Source organism: Ictalurus furcatus, chromosome 2, assembly GCF_023375685.1.
Source record: "Ictalurus furcatus strain D&B chromosome 2, Billie_1.0, whole genome shotgun sequence".
NCBI lineage: Eukaryota > Metazoa > Chordata > Actinopteri > Siluriformes > Ictaluridae > Ictalurus > Ictalurus furcatus.
The window spans coordinates 13,678,275-13,698,684 of record NC_071256.1 but is presented as its reverse complement, the minus strand read 5'-3'; the positions used below and the strand labels follow the sequence as shown (position 1 = coordinate 13,698,684).

General features: G+C 38.7%; 1 protein-coding gene across 1 annotated transcript; it reads left to right on the top strand.

Annotated features, from left to right (window-relative positions):
• Positions 1-254: 254 nt before the first annotated feature.
• LOC128622586 (carbonic anhydrase-related protein 10-like) lies at positions 255-20,173 on the top strand. The gene is made up of 8 exons (XM_053649216.1): positions 255-472; positions 3,636-3,775; positions 12,421-12,606; positions 13,234-13,329; positions 17,841-17,913; positions 18,776-18,930; positions 19,562-19,730; positions 19,818-20,173. Exons 1-8 carry the CDS (start codon positions 415-417, stop codon positions 19,838-19,840), a joined length of 900 nt encoding a protein of 299 aa, XP_053505191.1. The 5' UTR covers positions 255-414; the 3' UTR covers positions 19,841-20,173.
• Positions 20,174-20,410: the final 237 nt, after the last annotated feature.

The window sequence follows — 20,410 nt, the reverse complement described above, 5'->3', positions numbered from 1 at the left end:
GAGGAATGAATAATATAGACACATTTGTACATTTACTATAGTAACATTTCATTGGCACTTTTGGCTTCCCATGTAGACTTAACGTAGTCTACAGACATGTGTCAAGGATGATTGCTATAGACGAAGTTCATCACTGATGAATGCTACAGACGAACGTAAAAGACAAGCACTATAGACAAGTCTAACAGCTCATCTGTTGTGTTTGTCTGTTACATTTGTCTATAGCACTCGTCTGGGACAGTTGGGAAAGCTGCCTCCTATCTCCTGCTATATTATCACTGCATTTCTAGCAGCTTCTGATTTCTACCGCTCACCAATAATAAACAAACTGTGATACCCAGGTTGGACACTTATCACGCTTTGAATTAGGACCGTTGTTTCTGGGGTTTTTTTTCAGCACAGCCTGCATCCTCAATGCCTCATGATGGATGGTGGGCTTATAAAGAAGTCATAGAAGGAAGTTTTATTCCAGGTAAGAACATAAGCCTAATACCAGACCTCTCCCCCATAACTGTCTCCTAACGGTGGGAGAAATAAGTGCTTTCACACAGCATGTGTTTATTTGGGTCAGCGCTCATATGGATTTGCTGTGACGTCAGTTATATAAATCGTGTGAATAAGTGAACGCTGATGAATAAATCAGTTTTGCACGCTTTTATTCAGAAACAGATTTTTAAATGAATCTAGATATCTATGTGTATCTGTGTGTAATAGGACCCAGTTTCAGTGTTCAGCTGTGTTCTTGTCATCTGTGTGTTACTATCTATTTTACACCTCATGCTTCATCTAAGAGAACACGATGCTTTTGTTAAAGCATCTGATTCAAAGCACAATCTGGAGCAGATGGCAGATGCAGTGATGTATGACAAACACACCCGATTATTTAATTTACACTGTGATTATACAGGTCAATCCCACTAACACAGAAATCTGTTTAATAAATCAATGATATGCACAGCATAGAATACAATACAAAACCTACACAGCATAAACATCCACACCAAAGCATAAGAACATAAGAAATGCACCAAAAGCACTATACAGCACCAAAAGCACTATAGCATTTTATCATAATGTCCATTATGTGAAAAGGCTCCAGACTCTGTAATTGAGTCTAATAAATGCAGCTCTATTGCTCTGCACAATATCCTCTTAGCTCAAATTGAGTTGATTTAATCAACAGAACATGTAGGATGCTTCTTTATTTTCTTGCACATTTAAGAATGTAGATGGGAGCTAAGGAAATATATAGATGCCAGTTTAGCATCAGTGTATCTTTTGCAATAAGAAGATCAGGGCAAGTGTACAATGGAACAGGTGAGAATAATGTTTGGGGGTGGGGCTATAGCAGAACAGGTGAAAGTAATTATCAAAGGGTGTGGCTTAAGATGAGCAGGTGAGAATAATGATCAAAGAGCGTGTCTAAAGCAGAACAGGTGAGAATAATAATCAAAGGGTGTGGCTAAAGTAGAACAGGTGAGAATAATAATCAAAGGGCGTGGATAAAGCATAACAGGTGAGAATAATAATCAAAGGGCGTGGCTAAAGCAGAACAGGTGAGAATAATGATCAATGGGCGTGGATAAAGCATAACAGGTGAGAATAATAATCAAAGGGCGTGGCTAAAGCAGAACAGGTGAGAATAATGATCAATGGGCGTGGCTAAAGCAGAACAGGTGAGAATAATGATCAATGGGCGTGGCTAAAGCAGAACAGGTGAGAATAATGATCAATGGGCATGGCTAAAGCAGAACAGGTGAGAATAATGATCAAAAGCCATGGCTAAAGCAGAACAGGTGAGGATAATGATCAAAGGGTGTGGCTAAAGCAGAACCGATGAAAATAATGATCATCAAAGGGTGTGGCTAAAGCAGAACAGATGAAAATACTGATCTGAGAGCAGGGCTGAGGCAGAACAGGTGAGAATAATATTCAAAGGGTGTGGCTAATGCAGAACAGGTGAGAATAATGGTCAAAGGGTTTGGCTACAGCAGAACAGGTGACAGTAATTATCAAAGGGTGTGGCTAAAGCAGAACAGGTGAAAATAATTATCTGAGGGCAGGCTTGAGGCAGAACAGGTGAGAATAATAATCAAAGGGTGTGGCTAAAGCAGAACAGGTGAGAATAATGGTCAAAGGGTTTGGCTAATGCAGAACCGGTGACAGTAATTATCAAAGGGTGTGGCTAAAGCAGAACAGGTGAAAATAATTATCTGAGGACAGGGTTGAGGCAGAACAAGTGAGAATATTAATCAAAGGGTACGGCTGAAGCAGAATAAATTAAAATACTTATCTGAGGGTAGGGCTGAGGCAGAACAGGTGAGAATAATAATCAAAGGGTGTGGCTAAAGCAGAACAGGTGAGAATAATGGTCAAAGGGTTTGGCTAATGCAGAACAGGTGACAGTAATTATCTGAGGGCAGGCTTGAGGCAGAACAGGTGAGAATAATAATCAAAGGGTGTGGCTAAAGCAGAACAAATTAAAATACTTATCTGAGGGTAGGGCTGAGGCAGAACAGGTGAGAATAATGATCAAACGGTGTGGCTAATGCAGAACAGGTGAGAATAATGGTCAAATGATGTGGCTAATGCAGAACTGATGAAAATAATGATCTGAGGGCAGGGCTGAGGCAGAAACGGTGAGAATAGTGAATTGAAAAGGGCTGCAGTAGAAAAATAAGTGTTGGTCTGAAGTACAAATATTGGTCAGAAGAGGTAAGAATAAGCATTAGGGACAGGACAAAGCAGGAGCTAGAGAAAATGGGAAATGTTAATGATTGTAAAGGTGTGATAGTGATTATGTAGAACACTGTTGTTGTCCTGACTTTGACGCTTCGTCGCAAACAGAGCGAACAATGCTGAAATCTTATCTGCTGTGTTAATCTGTGTGATCTAAAATGTACAGAAGCAGGATTACTGCACTGTCACTATATTGGGAAAGCCATATTTTATGTAGGTCACTGAACACAAGCACACATTTATGTGCTTAAATGTCTGTAAGAGACACTGAGTATGGATACACAATAGTAATTTAGGACAGAATATGCACAATTTCAACTTTTTTGGTCTTTGGGGTAAACACTGGAGGTGAAAGAATGAAAGATTAAATAACAGGCATTCACAGCAAGGATATTATCTTTTGATGCCTTTAAATAGTTACAATACTACTTTTTTCCATTTTCTTTTCTTTTTTTTTTTTTTGGTAATCAGTTTCACATGGCACAGATTTTAGCAAGAGGGCAGACCTTACAAACCTTTCATACAATATTCAGAAATTCAGCAACAGGAAATGTAAATAAGCATGTAGAAATCATGAAAGTCAGCTGAGCAAAGAAAACAGAACCAATACTAAATAAGAAACAAAACACCTACAGATGTCTGTTTTCCCTAAATTGATGACTGTCATTTAAATCAGTGATTATGCAGTATAATAGCATGTTTATATATGCAAATGAAAGGTGATTCTAATAAATCTAATAAAACCATATGATATAATTAGACAAGGCAGGACACCATAGGCCACATAAACATAATCACAAATGCCTGATCATCGGCAGTTCACTGTGGATATATTTCAAACACTATCTGCTATCTGCTATACAGGCCACATATAAACATTGTGTGTGTTGTTGCAGTTCCCTCTTTTTGGGGATTGGTGAACTCTGCATGGAAACTTTGTTCGGTTGGGAAAAGACAGTCGCCGGTGAACATTGAGACCCGCCGTTTGACTTTTGACCCCTTCCTTACCCCCCTACGTATCACAGGAGGACGAAAGGTAAGGGCCATCCATTGAAATGTGTATAATCCTATAACAGAGTAAGACCAATGAACTTGTGTCTGTTCGTAAGTTACTTATGTCATGTTTAGCAAACTGACAGTTATACACAAGGGGGTGCTATTAAGCAGTGGTTAAAACTGATCATAATAATTACAGATTTAATATTTCAGTATAGAATAGAAATGCCATTGGTCTCAGTACCATGTGATGAGATTAATTATTACAGTGCTTTGAATGTGTTTGTTCTTTTTACACTGGGGGAAATAAGTATTGGACGCGCCAACATTTTTTTACAGTAAATATATTTCTAATGAGGCTATTCACATGAAATTTTCTCCAGACTTTGGTATAAACTCAAGAAATTTGGAAATATAAAGAATGCACAACATTAAAGTCCATAAATAAAGTTATGTGTAATAAGGTGGAATGACACAGGAAAAAAATATTGAACACACTAAGAAAAAGCAGTTCTCCAAGGCAAGGTAAGGCAAGGAAACAGCTGAAATCCATAAGTAATTATACCCACATCTGTGCACATTAATATCAGCTGGGTTAGTAAATTTATGGTCTATAAAAAGGCTTTTCGTTACCAAGGTGTCACACAAGAAACATCTCATGATGTGTAAAAGCAAAGAGCTCACAAGATCTTTGCAACCTTATTGTTGCAAAACGTATTGATGGACTCGAATACAGATATATTAAAAAATTTCTGAATCCTCCAGTAAGCACCATTGGGTCAATTATCCGCAAGTGGAAGCAACATCACTCCGTCATCAACTGGCCACGCACAGAAGCTCCTCACAAGATTTCTGACCAGGGAGTCAGAAGAATAGTCAGAAGAGTAGCCCAAGAGCCAAGGACCACTCAGAAAGAGCTCCAGAAACACTTGGAGGCAGCTGGTACCATCGTCACAGAGAAAACAATAGGCAGTGCACTCCACTGCTCACGCTCACCCCGCAAGACTCCATTAATAAAGAAAAGACATGTTGAAGCTTGTTTAAAGTTTGCTACAACTCATTTGGACAAGCCTATGAAATACTGGGAGAGTGTAGCCAACTTTTTTGCTGTCATACTATGCACAATGTTTGTCACCCTTAACATCTCACCTATGCCAACAGTGAAGTTTGGAGGTGGAAGCATCATGATGTGGGGCTGTTTTTCATCGCACGGTATTGGCAGACTTCATATAATTGAAGGAACCATGAATGGAGCCCTTTACTGGAAGATTCTTGAGAAGAGTCTGTTGCAATCCACCATGATGATGAAGATGAAACATGGGTGGACCTTCCAGCAGGAGAACAATCCAAAGCATACAGCAATGGAAACTCTCAGTTGGTTTCAGAAAAAAAAATCAAGGCGTTCGAATGACAAAGTCAATAACCTGACTTGAAGCCAATTGAACAAGATTTAAAGACAATATGTTTATAAGAATGGGCCAAAATCACACCTGGGCAGTGGTAGCAGTTGGACTACTGCTCAGAAGGTTGCGAGTTCAAACCTCAGCACTGCTAAAGTGCCACTGTTGGGCCCTTGAGCAAGGCCCTTAACCCTCAACTGTTCAAATGTATAAATGAAATAAATGTAAGTTGCTCTGGATAAAAGTGTCTGCCAAATGCCGTAAAATTAATACTGCGGCCAGTTAATTTCTTCATACAGGAAGTGTCTTGAAGCTGTCATTACAAACAAAGGCTTCTCCACTAAGTATTAAATAAATTTCAGTTAGCGTGTTCAATATTTTTTTCCTGTGTCATTCCGCTGTATTACACATAACTTTATTTATGGACTTTAACATTGTGAATTCTTTATATTTCCGAATTTCTTGAGTTACTACTGGAGTCTGGTGAAAATTTCATGTGAATATCCTCATTGGAAATATATTTACTGAAAAAAAGTTGATGCGTCCAATACTTATTTCCCCCTCTGTATATATGCATTTATTTATTCCTACTTTAAATAAAGCTGTCGACAAAGAGAACCTCAGACCTGTGAGTTGAAGACTTCGAGCAGTGGATTGAGTCAGATCAATAATATGACCATAGGCTGTACACAAGCTGTGTGCAGTTACATGCTGAACACGAGATGCTTGTTGTTGCATTTGAAATCTTCACGGGGGGGGGGGGGGGGGGTGTTAAATTAATTACATATCTGAGGAAAACTTTAATCACTCTTTCCCTTTCTAATTACACTCCACCAGCACTTAGAGCCACACATTGGATTGATTTATTTTTTACCACCACTAGGGGCTGGCCCAGAGTAACATGTTACAATAGTATCCGCAATCCATTGCTCTTCTTGTGAGACCCGGATGTGAAGACTTGAATTTTAAGACCCGGTTGAAAAATAATGTGTTGAAATACTACCTGACGAATAATGAAGATGGTATTTTAACAACTGAATATTTTGGAACCGTGTTTTAGGAAGGTGAATATGTGTGCATTGAATTTTGAATGCTGGAATTGTGTTTTCAATCAAAATATACAAACGCAATGAATTGCAGAGGAAACAAATTCAAGCATTGTTATTGCTGTGTTTTTCTTTTCAATTTGTGTCAAATTGCTGGGCATTGTATTGTTATTGCGATATTTTTTTATTCAATTTATGTAATTCAACGTGCCATTTTGCCTTGAGGACATTTGGCGCTATTCTACTTCCATATTTATCTCAGTGAAATTTTGGGCCAGCCTTTGATTTTTGGAAATGTCCCATGAAATGCATGACAAGTGGTTATCCTACATTTCATGAGTTAAAAAAATTATTTCATTACAATCTGAGCGGACTTCATGATAAGCTGCATTCTTTCACACTACATAGTAAGACTAAATATAGGCTTAGTTGATCAGATAATTGAATTTCTTATGCATGTTACTGAGTCTCACTTATGTGTGATTATCTTCTTTTGCAGCAACCAGTCCATTAACTAATAATATCCTGAGCAAAAATATGTCCATTATGCTAATCTGCAATTAATGTTAGTCAAGTAATTATCCCATTGTTCAATGCTTTATCATTGTCGTGTGGGATCATATAAATCTGTTCTCTTATTACAACAAAGGCAGCCAAATAGCCCACATGGTCATACATATTCATAAGCCAAATGCAAATGAGCATACCTCCAAACACCCTCCAGACACACAGACACACACACAAACAACTTTTTCTGATATCTCAGTGCACACCTACTAAAACAATCCTTTCATTAGTCATGAAAGTTGTAGTAAATTATTTAGTACATTCACATTCCTCATCTTCCCTGCTATTAACCTTCGGTTTGTTTTAATGTTAGAGCTAACACTCTTCAAAATTTCTTCAGTAATTATTGTTCTCCTCATTAGTAAATAAAGTTTTAAGAATATTAAGTAAGAAATAATTGACTCTGGTCCGTTGAATTATTAGAAAATATTGCACACCTCAGAACGTCTGTCAGCCAATCAGAATCGAGAATTCAACAGCGCTGTGGTATAATTAGAGTTAATTGACTTCTTAAATCTGACTTCTTAAATCATTTACAATAATGTAAATGATTACAGGAACTTGTTTGGAGGACGTGTCTACAAAATGAAAGGTAACTATAAACTACTAAAACGTATGAAGTATAATTTTTTCATTAAAAAAAAATTGTAATAGCTCTGGTATAGGAGGAATAAAACACTTCAGATTGTCACTTGTGCTGTTTGAAGAAAATGCTCAACTTCACATCAGGCACAGCCAGTTCTGGAGGTTAAAGGATTCCTTCATCGTGCTTCCTACTAGACGCATGACACCAGCCAACTGAATTTTTTTTTAACTGTGTAACACCCTCAAAGGGAAAGTGCTATCTGCCCTCTTCCATGATTGGCTAGTGTCACTGTGATTGGCAGGGGAAAGAGTTTAGCCATCCCTCCTACCCAGAAAGCATGGCCAGTTTTGCTTCCATGGGTCCCAGACTGCTGTGAAATTGTTAAGATTCATCCATCCATCCATTTTCCATGCCACTTATCCTACAGCAGGGGAGCCTGGAGCACATTTCCAGGGGTCTTGGGGCAGAAGGCACAATCACACACACATTCACACACTATGGACAATCAGCCTACAATGCGTGTCTTTGGGGGAAACTGGAGTACCCGGAGGAGACCCCTGAGGCACGGGGAGAACATGCAAACACCATGCACACAGAACAGAGGTGGGATTCGAACCCCCAACCCCAGAGAAGCAAGGCAAATGTGCTAACCATTAAACCACTGTGCCCCCCTGTCATGAGTCAAACACCTTAAAAACCCTGTTCTGCTGGTGAACACTTTTCTCTTGCACCACTTGGGAGCCCCTTTTTGTATTAATCAATGTTGGTATTGTAATCTCTCCAAGGAATATGATGGACATATCTTGGTAGATTTGAGGTCTGCACACTATTTTATTTGATGATATGCACACTGTAATTCATCTAACAATTTTATATTTAATAAAGGCATAGGGAAAAGTGATAGGAAGTGCGGGGGTGTTAATTTGGTCTCTGGGAGTCCAAGTCTGGCCCTGCCTTTAAAATAGAACAGATTGTATCTCTTTTGTCTATCAAAGCTGCCTAATGGTGTGTTGAATATCATAGTACAGTGTGAAGAACAGTTATCAGCACTAGTATGTTAGTAAGTCAGTTGAGTCTGTATAAATTTGTCCATGAGAGAGGAGATAAAGTGTATGTTCATCTTCAGCATGAAAGTTAGGACACCATTTTATCAGCATTGGTGTAGGTTTACCCAGCATGGCTGTCACTGTCGTTTGTCTCTGCTGTCAAGTGAAATCACAATCACTGTCAATTCAGTGCTGAATTAACTCACAACTCATCACATCAGCACTGCAGTGGGTTCTGTTCCTCTGCAGCTTTATTCAATTTTGTCTGGTGTGACAGTGATTACCACAGAGAGAATATTATGCAGAGTGAATTTGCTGAATTTATTGCTTCCTCTTGTGTGTGGGTTTAGCCTGGGGGCCCACCAGATTTCTGATGGCTCAGAAAAAAAAAATATAACAGAAACAAAGAAATAAATTGATTTGTTGCCTACGTCGCTCCTTTCCAATCTATTTAAGTAAACAGTCATTCATCTTCAGAGTACAGCTTATGGGTGATGTTAAAGGGTGAATGATATTCCCAGAACTTCTTACAGCATTTGGCAGACACGCTTATTCTGTGCAACTTACGTTCATATTATTTATACATTTGGGAAGTTGAGGTTTAAGGGCCTTGCTCCAAGGCCCAGTGATGGCAGTTGGCGGTGCTGGGATTTGAACTCATGATCTTCTGGTCAGAAGTCCAACATCTTAACCACTGATCCCCTGACTTACATTGATATATAATATTACAATATGTTTTAAAAAATGTCACAAAAAACATTTTTACAGCACAAATCATCACAAATACATGTGAATTTGACCTTCCCTGAGATGCACAGAAAGCGTGTGTATCAAAGAGCTCTCAGGGATAGAATAAGACCATGAGTGAATAACACATTTACATTTACATTTTTGGCATTTGGCAGACTCCCTTATCCAGAGTGACTTACAGAAGTACTTTGAAGTCTCTATCAATAAATACATCCTGGTTCACTGGTTCACTAGGTCATGGACTAAGAATATCATCCAATACCCAACTCTGTTGGGAGGAAATATAGTAAGAAAATACAGACAATTTTTTAAAATCAAAAGTGCTAATTTAGGTACTTTAGGAAGAGGTAGGTCTTCAGACATCGTTTGAAGACCGCCAGTGACTCAGCTGTTTGGACATCTAAGGGAAGTTCATTCCACCACCTAGGTGCCAGAACAGAGAAGAGTCTTGATGCATTCCTTCCTTGTACCCTGAGAGATGTTGGCACCAGTCTAGCGGTGCTAGAGGTTTGGAGGGAGCATGGTACAATGCGGGGTGTGATAAATGATTTGAGGTAAGTTGGTGCTGGTCCATTTTTGGCTTTGTAGGCAAATATCAGAGTTTTAAATCTGATGCGGGCAGCTACAGGAAGCCAGTGGAGGCAGCGTAACAATGGGGTGGTGTGGGAGAACTTAGCATTGTTGAAACAAGTCGAGCAGCTGCGTTCTGGATCAGTTTCAGAGGTCGAATGGAGCTCAGAGGAAGACCTGCCAGGAGTGATTTGCAGTAATCTAGTCTCGAAATGACAAGAGACTGAACCAGCACCTGAAAAGTGGTGGTTTGAACTACAGAATGCATTGGAAAGGTGTGCGGCCAGTGGATGAATGCATCAAGAAATTTTGTGCATATTCTGCCTGCTCCTATCTTGCTGGTTGTTAAAGCACTATGCTCTGAGGAACCTCCAAATCTCCTGGTGTAGCCAATTTGTTTGCCCATTTGACTGGAGATTGTAGCCTGAGGACAGGCTGATATTTATGTTAAGCCTCTTGCAAAATGCTTGCAAGACACAAGAGGTGATTTGAACACCACAGTCAGAACAATGTCCTTGGGGAGACCATGCAATTTGAACATCTCTTAAAATAATACCTTGGCTATTTCCATGGCTTTGAGAAACTTGGCTAGGGGAATCATAGGTGAATGGTTGTGAGAACCACCACCCAATTCTAATCTAGGATGATACTGACGGTTTGGGAAATTCACATTTCTCCAACTTGACATACAGTTGATTCTCTAACAGTCTTTTTACTATTGCTCAGACCTGGGTAACATGCTCTGCTTCGGTTTTTGAGATCAATGTGTCAATGTAAATGTAAATCAATGTTTCAATGTAAATGATCAATGTAAATGATCACACAGGAGTGCAGGAAATCTGGGAGTATGCCATTTATAAAAGCCTGAAAAACAGATGAAGCATTCACAAGAACATAAGGTATAAGAAGATATTCATAGTCGTCCCTGTTTGTGATAAATCTGCCATTCATCGCCTTCTCTGATACATATCAGATTAAAGGCATTCCATAGTTTGAGCTTGGTCAATCTTAGCCCCTCTGCTCAATGGAAATTGTCACAAAGCAGCTGAATATAGACCCTAATGAGCAAGCTAAAGGTGACAAGGAAAACCACACTGAGATGAAGAAACCTGGAGAGGAACCAGACTCAAAAGGAAACCCATCCTCTTCCAGGTGACACTAGATAGTGGCATTATAAATCCTAAGAGTATACAGGTACTAAAAGTCTAAAAGTACTAAGTGTGTTGGAAGGATGAAGTATATGAGCAGGACAGTCTTTATGAGCTACCTGCTCAATGGAAGATGGGATCAATGGCAATGGATTCTGATATTAGACAGTGACAGCATTGAGGCCTTGGTAATCAATACAGAGTCTGAGTCCTCCAGCCTTTTTCTCCACAAAAAAGACGCCTGCAGTGGCAGGAGATGTGGATGAATGGATGTTGCCTTGGGTCAGAGCTTCAGGGATGTATTCTTCCATGGCCTTGGTTTCTGGAAGGGTTGGGGGATAGGCTTGACCTCTAGGGCAGGGGTTCCCAAACTTTTCCAGGGCAAGGCACCCCAAATGGCATTAACATTTGACCTTTTGCAAGATGTCTTTAAAGCACATTAAAAATACAGACTTCTGAATATATCCCCCCCTTTTTTTATTAATAATTACATCCTACTTCTTTACATTACATTACATTAGGAATTGATTGTGTGTGTGTGTGTGTGTGGTTGTCTGAGAGTGAGAAAGAGAAAACATACTAGTGGGAGGGATGGGCACACCAAATTGTTGAGGCCCCCCGGGCGCCCCCTGGCTGCCCCCAAGGGGGCCGCGGCCCCCACTTTGAAAACCACTGCTCTAAGGGTATTTGCACCTCCTAGGAGGTCTATAGCACAGTCTCAAGATTAGTATGGTGGTAGTTTTGATGCTTGTGAATTGTTAAATACCTCTACAAGGTCTTTTAGGGTTCTGGGATGGATTTCATACATTCCTATACTCATGGCGTTGAGTTCACCTTGTTTCCATGAGATTATACTATAATGTGGTGGTTAGGTGATCTTGTGATCATGAAAGAGATTGTTTCACGATGAAGTACCCCATAAAGTTTCTGTCATTAACTAGCATCGAGCCTGGTACTGGGCAGAAAGTTGCCCAGCAGTTGACCTTGAGATACAACAGCTGATTCAACTTCACACCCTCCTGCTGGATCCACTTTTTCAAATGAAGCCTTCTGTAACAAATAGCTTTCTGGGACAGACTAAGGATCCATATGCAAGATGTTTAATAAGCACAGACAGAGTAAAAAATCCAGTCCAGAGTCATTATCAAAATCAGACAGAGTAGAGGGCAGACAAATCCAAAAAACAAGATCCAAATAGAAGTCAAAATTTCAGAGCAGAGTTCACAACCAGGGATCAGTAAAGGCATCGAACCAGAAGGGCTAGGCAAAAGGCAAAAAAAAGTCACAAAGATAAGGACAAAAGGGTTGTACACAAAAGTTTATCCAAAAGAATCAAGACTTTTTCTTATTTATTTAAGGGGTGTGCAACCAGGTTATTGTAAGTTTTTTTTCTTGATCTAAAATGTTTATATTTGTTTTTCACTTGAATTATTTCAGTTGCTGTATTGCATTAAAGTTGGGAAAATATCTGACATGATTTATCTTTGATTCATTTTTCACATCACAAGAAACAAAAGCAATTTTAACTTTTTATACCCATGGTTTATGTTTATCCATCTTTCTATTTCTCAGATCAGTGGTGTGATGTATAATACAGGGCGTCATGTGATCCTGCGTGTGGATGGCTCTAAGCGCGTGTGTGTGTCTGGTGGTCCCCTGAGTTACACGTACACACTGCAGGAGATCAGACTGCATTTCGGCAGCGATGACACACACGGCTCAGAGCACCTGATCAACGGTAATGCCTTTCCTGGAGAGGTGAGACAGAAACTGCACTAGACATGTGTCTTAAAACACAAAGAATGTAAGCTTTCCTATCATAAATCATTGTAAGTTATTTTTTTTTATAATTATGCTCAATATGTGAAACACTAATGCACTGTGAGCGCACATCTGCTACTGAGAATATACGGTGTCAAGATTTTAAAAACTGAAAGAACATACACAGCACAACATACACAGCACACACAACATGAAAAATAAGTGGAGAGTGAACACACTGAGAACAGGAGATGGTAAGGCTTAATAGATGATTATACTGCAGTTACACGTGCACATATAAGCAAGGCCCATCTATCAAACCACAACACTCAGCTTCTTAACACTGCATGTTTAGTAGGACAACACAGCAGAGTCATTACATCAGCATTATTTTAGGCTTTAATTAAAGCAAGACAAATCTAACACTCTCAGTTTCAACTTGCATCAGGCTGTCAATACAGTATGTGATGCTGCTTATAAATAATGATGATGATAATAATAATAATAATAAATTAATTTATTAATTAATATGTTGTGCTATTTAGTCCCATTATTAAGTCTATTACTATTAGTCATATATATTATGAGTATATATTGTGAGTTGTTCTCTGTGTGTTTCCTCAGGTGCAGTTAATCCACTATAATCAGGATTTATATTTAAACTACAGTGAAGCAGAGAAGAGCCCGCACGGTGTCGCCATTATCTCTATCTTCATGAAGGTTACAGTTCAGCACTTATGTAACACACTATTATAACTCTTTACATTCATGTGAAAAAATAAGTTCACCCCATGGAAATTGTTGGCCTTTTTGACATTTTTGGACAAGCAAACATTTGATCGTCGTTGAAACAGTGCCTTTAAATGAAGTTCATATACTTGAACAAAACCACAATGAAAATTAACTTCAATCATTTATTCAACAGAAATATTAATAGATGTGATATTCTTGCATGGAAAAAGTAAGTACACCCTTGGCCTCAGAAGCTAGTATTGACCCCTTTAGCAGAAGTAACTTCTTGTAGGCTTTTTGCATAATTGTCCACGAGGCTTGCTGGAATTTTTGAGCACTCTTCCATTCAATATCCTTTCAGTTGCAAGATGTTTGAGGGTTTTCTTGCATGTACTGCACGTTTCAAATCCCCCTACAACATTTTAGTGAGATTCAAATCCGGATTTGATTAGGCCATTCCATAACCCTCCATTTCTTATTTTTGAGCCATTCCTTGGTGGATTTGCTAGTGTGCTTAGCATCATTATTCTATTGTGAGGTCTTCTTTCGGTTAAACTTCAACTTTCAGACAGATGGCTTGACATTATCTTTAAGCACTCTTTGATATGATGCAGAATTCATAGTTGAATCAATGAATGCAAGCTGTCCAGTCCCTGAGGCAGCGAAGCAACCCCACACCATAACATTTCCACCACCCTAATTCACAGTTGATATGAGGTTCTCCTCCTGAAAAGTTTTCTTTGGTCTGTGCCAAACATGTCTCCTGTTACTGTGTCCAAATAACTCTATCTTTCATTTATCTGTCCAGAGCACATTATTAAAAAAGGCCTGGTCTTTGCCTATATGCTCATTGGCAAACTGTAGTCTTGCAAAGACTTTCCTGGCATGTCTCACATGCAGGTCAAATTTGTGCAATCTCTTTCTGATTGTAGACGCATGCACTTTGACACCAACAGCTGCAAGACATACTAGCAGATACTGTGAGGATATTTTGGGGTTCTTTGTGACTTCTTTTTGCATCAGATTGTCTGCTCTTGGGCTGAATTTTCTTAGATGGCCAGTCCTAGCCAAATTGGCAGTCATTTGAAATCTGTGACATTTGTAGATTATTTTGCTTACAGTGGATTGGTATATTTCAAATAATTTGGAGATCTTTTTAAATCCCTTGCCAGACTCATAGGCATCTACAACCTTTTTTCTGAAGGCCTTACAGAACTCGATCTTGGCATAATGACACCACACATCTCAATAACAAAGGGAACACCAGACACTAGATATTAGAGGGGTGTAAATAAAACTGGTTCCACCTGCACTCCCTAAGCAGGTTCTAATCACTAGCACCCAATCTTGACCACCTGATTTTAATTTTATGTATTTGAAGGTATTATAAATGTAGGGGTGTACTTACTTTTTCCATGCGACTAATCTGTCTTTTGTTTATATAATTGTGAAAATAACTACAAAATGTAAATGTAAATTTTATGTGTTATTTGATAGTGTATCAACTTTATTAATAGGCATAGTTTCAAAGAGGATCAAATGTTTGCTTGTCCAGATAAGTCCAAAAATCCAACAATTTCCATGGGATGTACTTATTTTTCACATGACTGTATACATAAACTCATAATCATATATGAAATGAATATATTTATGTTTATATAGTATATAGTAATGTTGTATGTAACATATATAACACATGATGACCCTGAGGCTCTCTGTTACCCTCGGTACCACTGACAGTGATTTTCGGTCTAACTTGTAAGTCCAAAAACACACACAGCATTGTCATCTAGGATGTTATCCTAATTAAAGTGGACAGGCATGGGTAAAGCCGGTTGTGAGAAATCCTCCACAGTTGTACAACTGTACACTGTTCTCCATATTTAACCCATTTGCTAAGCTACAGTCAGGTTTGTTCAGATTGCTCAGGGGTGCGGTATATTTTGAACGATTTAGGCTGTTGAGTAATTCAGACAAGCACATCAACACACAACATGTTTAAACAGCTCTGTTTAAACAGCTAGGGGAAGTGATACAACCATGGAGTCCTTGTATGTTGAGGGTCAAGCTTGGATTGAAGCTTGAAGGGAATGTGGAATGGAGGGGCATTAGATAACTGCCTTCTGGTAGCTGTGGGTTGTTTTTTTTTCTTTTCTTTCTTTGCAGTCAGTGTTTTAAATCTGATTTGTGCAGCTACAGGGAGTCAGTGGTGAGAGTGCTTCAATGGGGTGAGGGAGATCTTGGGAAGGTTAAAAAAAAAAGACATGCAACTGTGTTCTTGATCAGTGTGATTGACACTGAAAATGACCTGCCAGCATTAATCCTGTGTCATTAATATTTATAAAGCAAAACAGTCCCTAATATTCATTACCTTACCAATAGCCTTCTAAACAAAGGGAGAACCAATTTTGCATGCCAGTACAAGAAGACGTCTTCTTTGAATTGAGATTTGCAATCTGTTGCTTTGTCAAAACCTAAGCATAAATATTCATAAATTTAATGTCATGTAACCAAGAGTTAAGTCGTACTGGGGGGTTTTAATATTGTCCTGATGGTAATGAGCTGTTCTTATTAAAGTCAGAGAAATGCCTAGTACAAGCTTTATCCAGGTATTATTGGGGGTTTTGCATTGGAGGAATAAATGAATTTATTTTCCACTTTGCATCAGTGGCTTGTTTTTCCCAGGCTCCTTTCCAGACTCATTATTCTGAACTATGTGTATCATCCTGAATCACATAGTAGCATACTAAATAGTACCTAAAAAAGTGCACTACCAGCTGTTACTTTGCATAGTGGAGTAGGTTTCTTCTTAGACAGATTATAGAAACAATTTGAGAATCACCCTGTTTTGTTGTGCTGTGTGCTAATTGGTAGCTATGTGCCAATTACAGTGAGTTATTTTAATGCTTCTTCTGTGACTCACACCCCTGCACTGCATGCCAATGGGCTGATCACAGTAGGTTATACAAATGAATATCTCGGGTGATGTAGATAGTTTAACAACTATACTGTTGTAATCATAAAGACTGTCCTGCTCATATACTTCATCCTTCCAACACACTTAGTACTTTTAGACTTTTAGTACCTGTATAATCTTAGGATTTATAATGCCACTATCTAGTGTCACCTGGAAGAGGATGGGTTTCCTTTTGAGTCTGGTTCCTCTCCAGGTTTCTTCATCTCAGTGTGGTTTTCCTTGTCACCTTTAGCTTGCTCATTAGGGTCTATATTCAGCTGCTTTGTGACAATTTCTATTGTTAAATGCACTATACAGATAATATTGAATTGGTTTAATTGATGTGTAACAATAGGGAGACGTTTTGACATTCATAAATGAACCACTCTAGGTACAGATTTCACATTTTCCCAGTGTTGCTGTAACTCTTTTTTTATTAGGATAATTCTGGTGACCATTATTCATTAGCATCTGACTAAATTAATGAACAAATAAATGCCTTACCTGTTCAGCAAGAAAAAAAGCTAAAACTCCATAAGTCCTGAATACTTTTTCCTCTTATAATGTAGTACTGTACTCTTTCATCCTCTCACTCCCTTATGCTTACACTCCCACTCCCTCTTTCTCCTGATTGACTACAGCTCCAGCCAGTCATTGTGTAGCCAGACTTTTTTTGTGCCTAAAGATTTGGATGACATTTTAAATGCCTGAGGTGTCTTTACAGGTTTTATACAATATGTCAAATAGGAGTGGAGTGAAAAGGGCTCCAGTTTATAAAACATTCACAAACATTACACAAATATATTATTACACAGCATTAGACAATTTATAAAAATATCTTTGTCAAATCTTGTCAGGTGACATTATAGTTTTATGCAATATCTCAGATTTGGAGAGGAGACAAAAGGCCGCTCATGACTGATAAACAGTTAGATAACATATGAGCATATATGAGCTTTGGAATTTGTTGAAAAAAGTCACTTATGTCAACTTACCTTTTTTGAACTGTTTACTTAATTTCTGTAGGAATACGATGCCTCTGGAGGTCTGTCCCATTTATAAAACTTTTAGAACCTAAGAAGCATATATGCTGATGTCATGAATGATTTTGATGCCCTTAAACTGAAGTGACAGAACATTTTCCAATCATTATAATGTAATGAAGCACTTTCCTATACAATGTATAGCTCCTGCAGCTGCATTCACTTAAGAAGCATACATACCAATCTAACACAGTTTTATAAACACCTAATGTAATGGTTATGAGTGTGTTATGAAGTTCATATGTAGGTACCCTTCAAATAAAATGTTTCCCATATTTCCAGTATATAGCCCAGGAATAACTTCTGACCTAAACAGAGTGACTGTACTGATGCTCTCAGTTTGTGACCATAATCTTACACTACTGCATCTGAACTGCACTAATGAAAAAACCTTAAAAAATAAAACCCTAATTCTCTGAAAGTGATGTATTTAAAATGAATATGACATTTGATGCCTCTGCATCAAAGTGTTCTGACTGATTATGTTTTGATCTTTTCAGATATCAGAGCCCACTAATCCATTTCTCCTCCGGATGCTGAGCAGAGAAATTATCACTAGAATAACGTACAAACGTAAGAATATTTTGTTAATAAACTCCTGTGGCTTTAACACACTGAAGTGCAAAAGAAATAAAACAAAAATATTTAAAATGTTGTTTTATTATGTACATATGTATATCCTATTTCACTCTGAATTGCTTGTATGTTGTTGTTATTTTTAAAGTCATCATGGAATATCCCTGGTTGGCTCCTGATTGGTTGACTGCTTTTATAGCTCCATTGACTGGCCACACCCATGATTATTATTTATTTTTGTTAATTATTAAATATATCCAGTGGAATTTGCCTACTAATTTGCCATTAAGGGTGGAATTTGCGATACTGAATGTCACTGGTTAGCTAACCGCAAGCATCACAGCATGATTGACTGTCTTATTTTTTTAAAACATGATTAACTATAAGCGATTAGTAAAGCATTGTTTACATCACAGGCAGAATGAGTAACTAGTAAAGTGGAATACTTGATAGGCCAGAAACATTAGATTAGTCATAGTAGTGGAGTGGAGTGGACACACAAACACACAAACACACAAACTTTGTAGTTTAGAAGTGTTCCACAACTGATTGTTTGTGGTCTGCAAAAAGTACCTATTCTGGAGCAGGGGCTAAAATCAGCCATGGTTGTTATGGTAGGATTGAGCCTTAGAACAGGAGGACTATTAAACACATCAAAGCTTCCACATAGAAAGAGCCCAGACAAATACATACAGTATGCATATGCATTGGCAGTATTCAATTAACAATGAGACTAATAACCATCAGGTTAAAAAGAATTGTGAAAGTGGCTGAGAAGTGGAACCAGAGTGAGAGTAAACCAGTTAACAGCCACATAGTGAGAACAGAGTCTTTAAAAAGCTGCTGTAACTCTCTGCAGAAGATGCATACAAACTTGCGGGATTGGATCTGGAGGAACTGTATCCTGAGACCTGGCGCTTTATAACATATGAAGGCTCGCTGACGGTGCCACCATGTCTTGAAACGGTCACGTGGATCTTGATGAATAAACCTGTCTACGTCTCACAAATTGAGGTGAACCCTAAACTGATCACATAATGGCTACTTACATACACTATACAAACCAACGTGTGCAACAATGCAAGAGACTCTGCACCTCCACTGTATTCTGATAGGATTGCTGTTGGGAACACATAGAGACACATCACCAGAATTCGTGAAAGTGATAGAAACATGCAAAATTCACTGGAAGCAACTGCGTGATCACTTCACGTGTGATAAAAGTAAATGGAAAGATGTACAGATTCATCTGTATATTGGCCTGTATAGTTTAGTAGAGGCACAAGGGAAATTTTTTCCTCTTTTTTTTTAGTAACTTTCCTCCACAGTCATTTCAAATCTTTGTTCTGCCTCTGCCTATACTATGCTGCCTCCGTGTGGATTGCCTGTTTCTGACTCCAGCAGTGGGTCAGCTTGTGCCTTTGTAGTCACATTTGTGTACTTGTGTAGAATATGTAAAAGGTCTAACATGTTCAGACATTCTCACAAGCCTGTAGCATGTTTTAAAGCTTTTCCAAACCTAGCCTGAATTTGAATTTGAGTCTAATGTACTGCCAACTGCTGCTTTCTAAATTTGCTTATGTATGCCTTCTTACTTGTGTGTGTATGTGTGTGTGTTTGTTTGTGTGTGTGTGTGTGTGTGTAGCTGCAGTCTCTGCGACTCCTCAGTCAAAATGCAGTGTCTCAGATCTTCCTCAGTTTAAGTGATAACTATCGGCCGCAGCAGAGCCTAAACCAGCGCTGCATACACACCAACATCAATGTCAATACGCACACACACCAGTGTGCTAATACACTCAGGACACACTACAGGGGTATGTGTTGCAAACCCACTGCAGTACACATTGCAATAATAATATCATTAAACATTATCGTTATTGTTGTTTGTGTTTTCTTTGCAGTCAATGAGTGGCTACTGAAATAACCCCTGTGATAAACGGTGTGTGTGTCTTCTGCAAAGAGACAAAGGAGAGATGACTGAAGACACGGCCATATTATTTTACTGTGTATTATGATTAAATAAAGGCAGTTTGGGAGGGAATGCCCTGTGTGTGTCTGAATCACTATTATCTCCACTTTATATAAAGGGCACAAGATATACTCAGCCATCATTGTGAACTATTATATAGTATATGTGGCTTTCTTACAACACGCCCTATTGCACTTAATGTATTTGTGGTAATAAACTAAAATAGACATTTATCGTTGTGTGTAAAAGTATTCTGTATGGTGTTCTGGGTTGCATCTCCCTAATGCTTAGAAGAAACCTTTATATGTCACACATGCATTACAGTACAGTGAATTCTTTTCTTTGCTTACCCCAGCTTGTTAGGAGAGCGGGGAGAGCCGTGATACAGCATCCCTGGGGCAGATAGGGTTAAGGGCCTTGCTCAAGGGTCCAACAGTGGCAGCTTGGCAGGGGCTTGAAGCCCTGACCTTCTGACCCAGCAACTTAGAGCCTTTAACTGCTGAATGCAGTAGGCATACATAATAA

Bases quoted from the DNA above. Each gene is read 5' to 3' on its own strand.
- LOC128622586 (XM_053649216.1), top strand. From the start codon at position 415: ATGCCTCATGATGGATGGTGGGCTTATAAAGAAGTCATAGAAGGAAGT. The intron at 3,776-12,420 runs GTAAGGGCCATC...TCTATTTCTCAG, and splicing joins GTATCACAGGAGGACGAAAG to ATCAGTGGTGTGATGTATAA. The intron at 19,731-19,817 runs GTATGTGTTGCA...TTTTCTTTGCAG, and splicing joins ACTCAGGACACACTACAGGG to TCAATGAGTGGCTACTGAAA.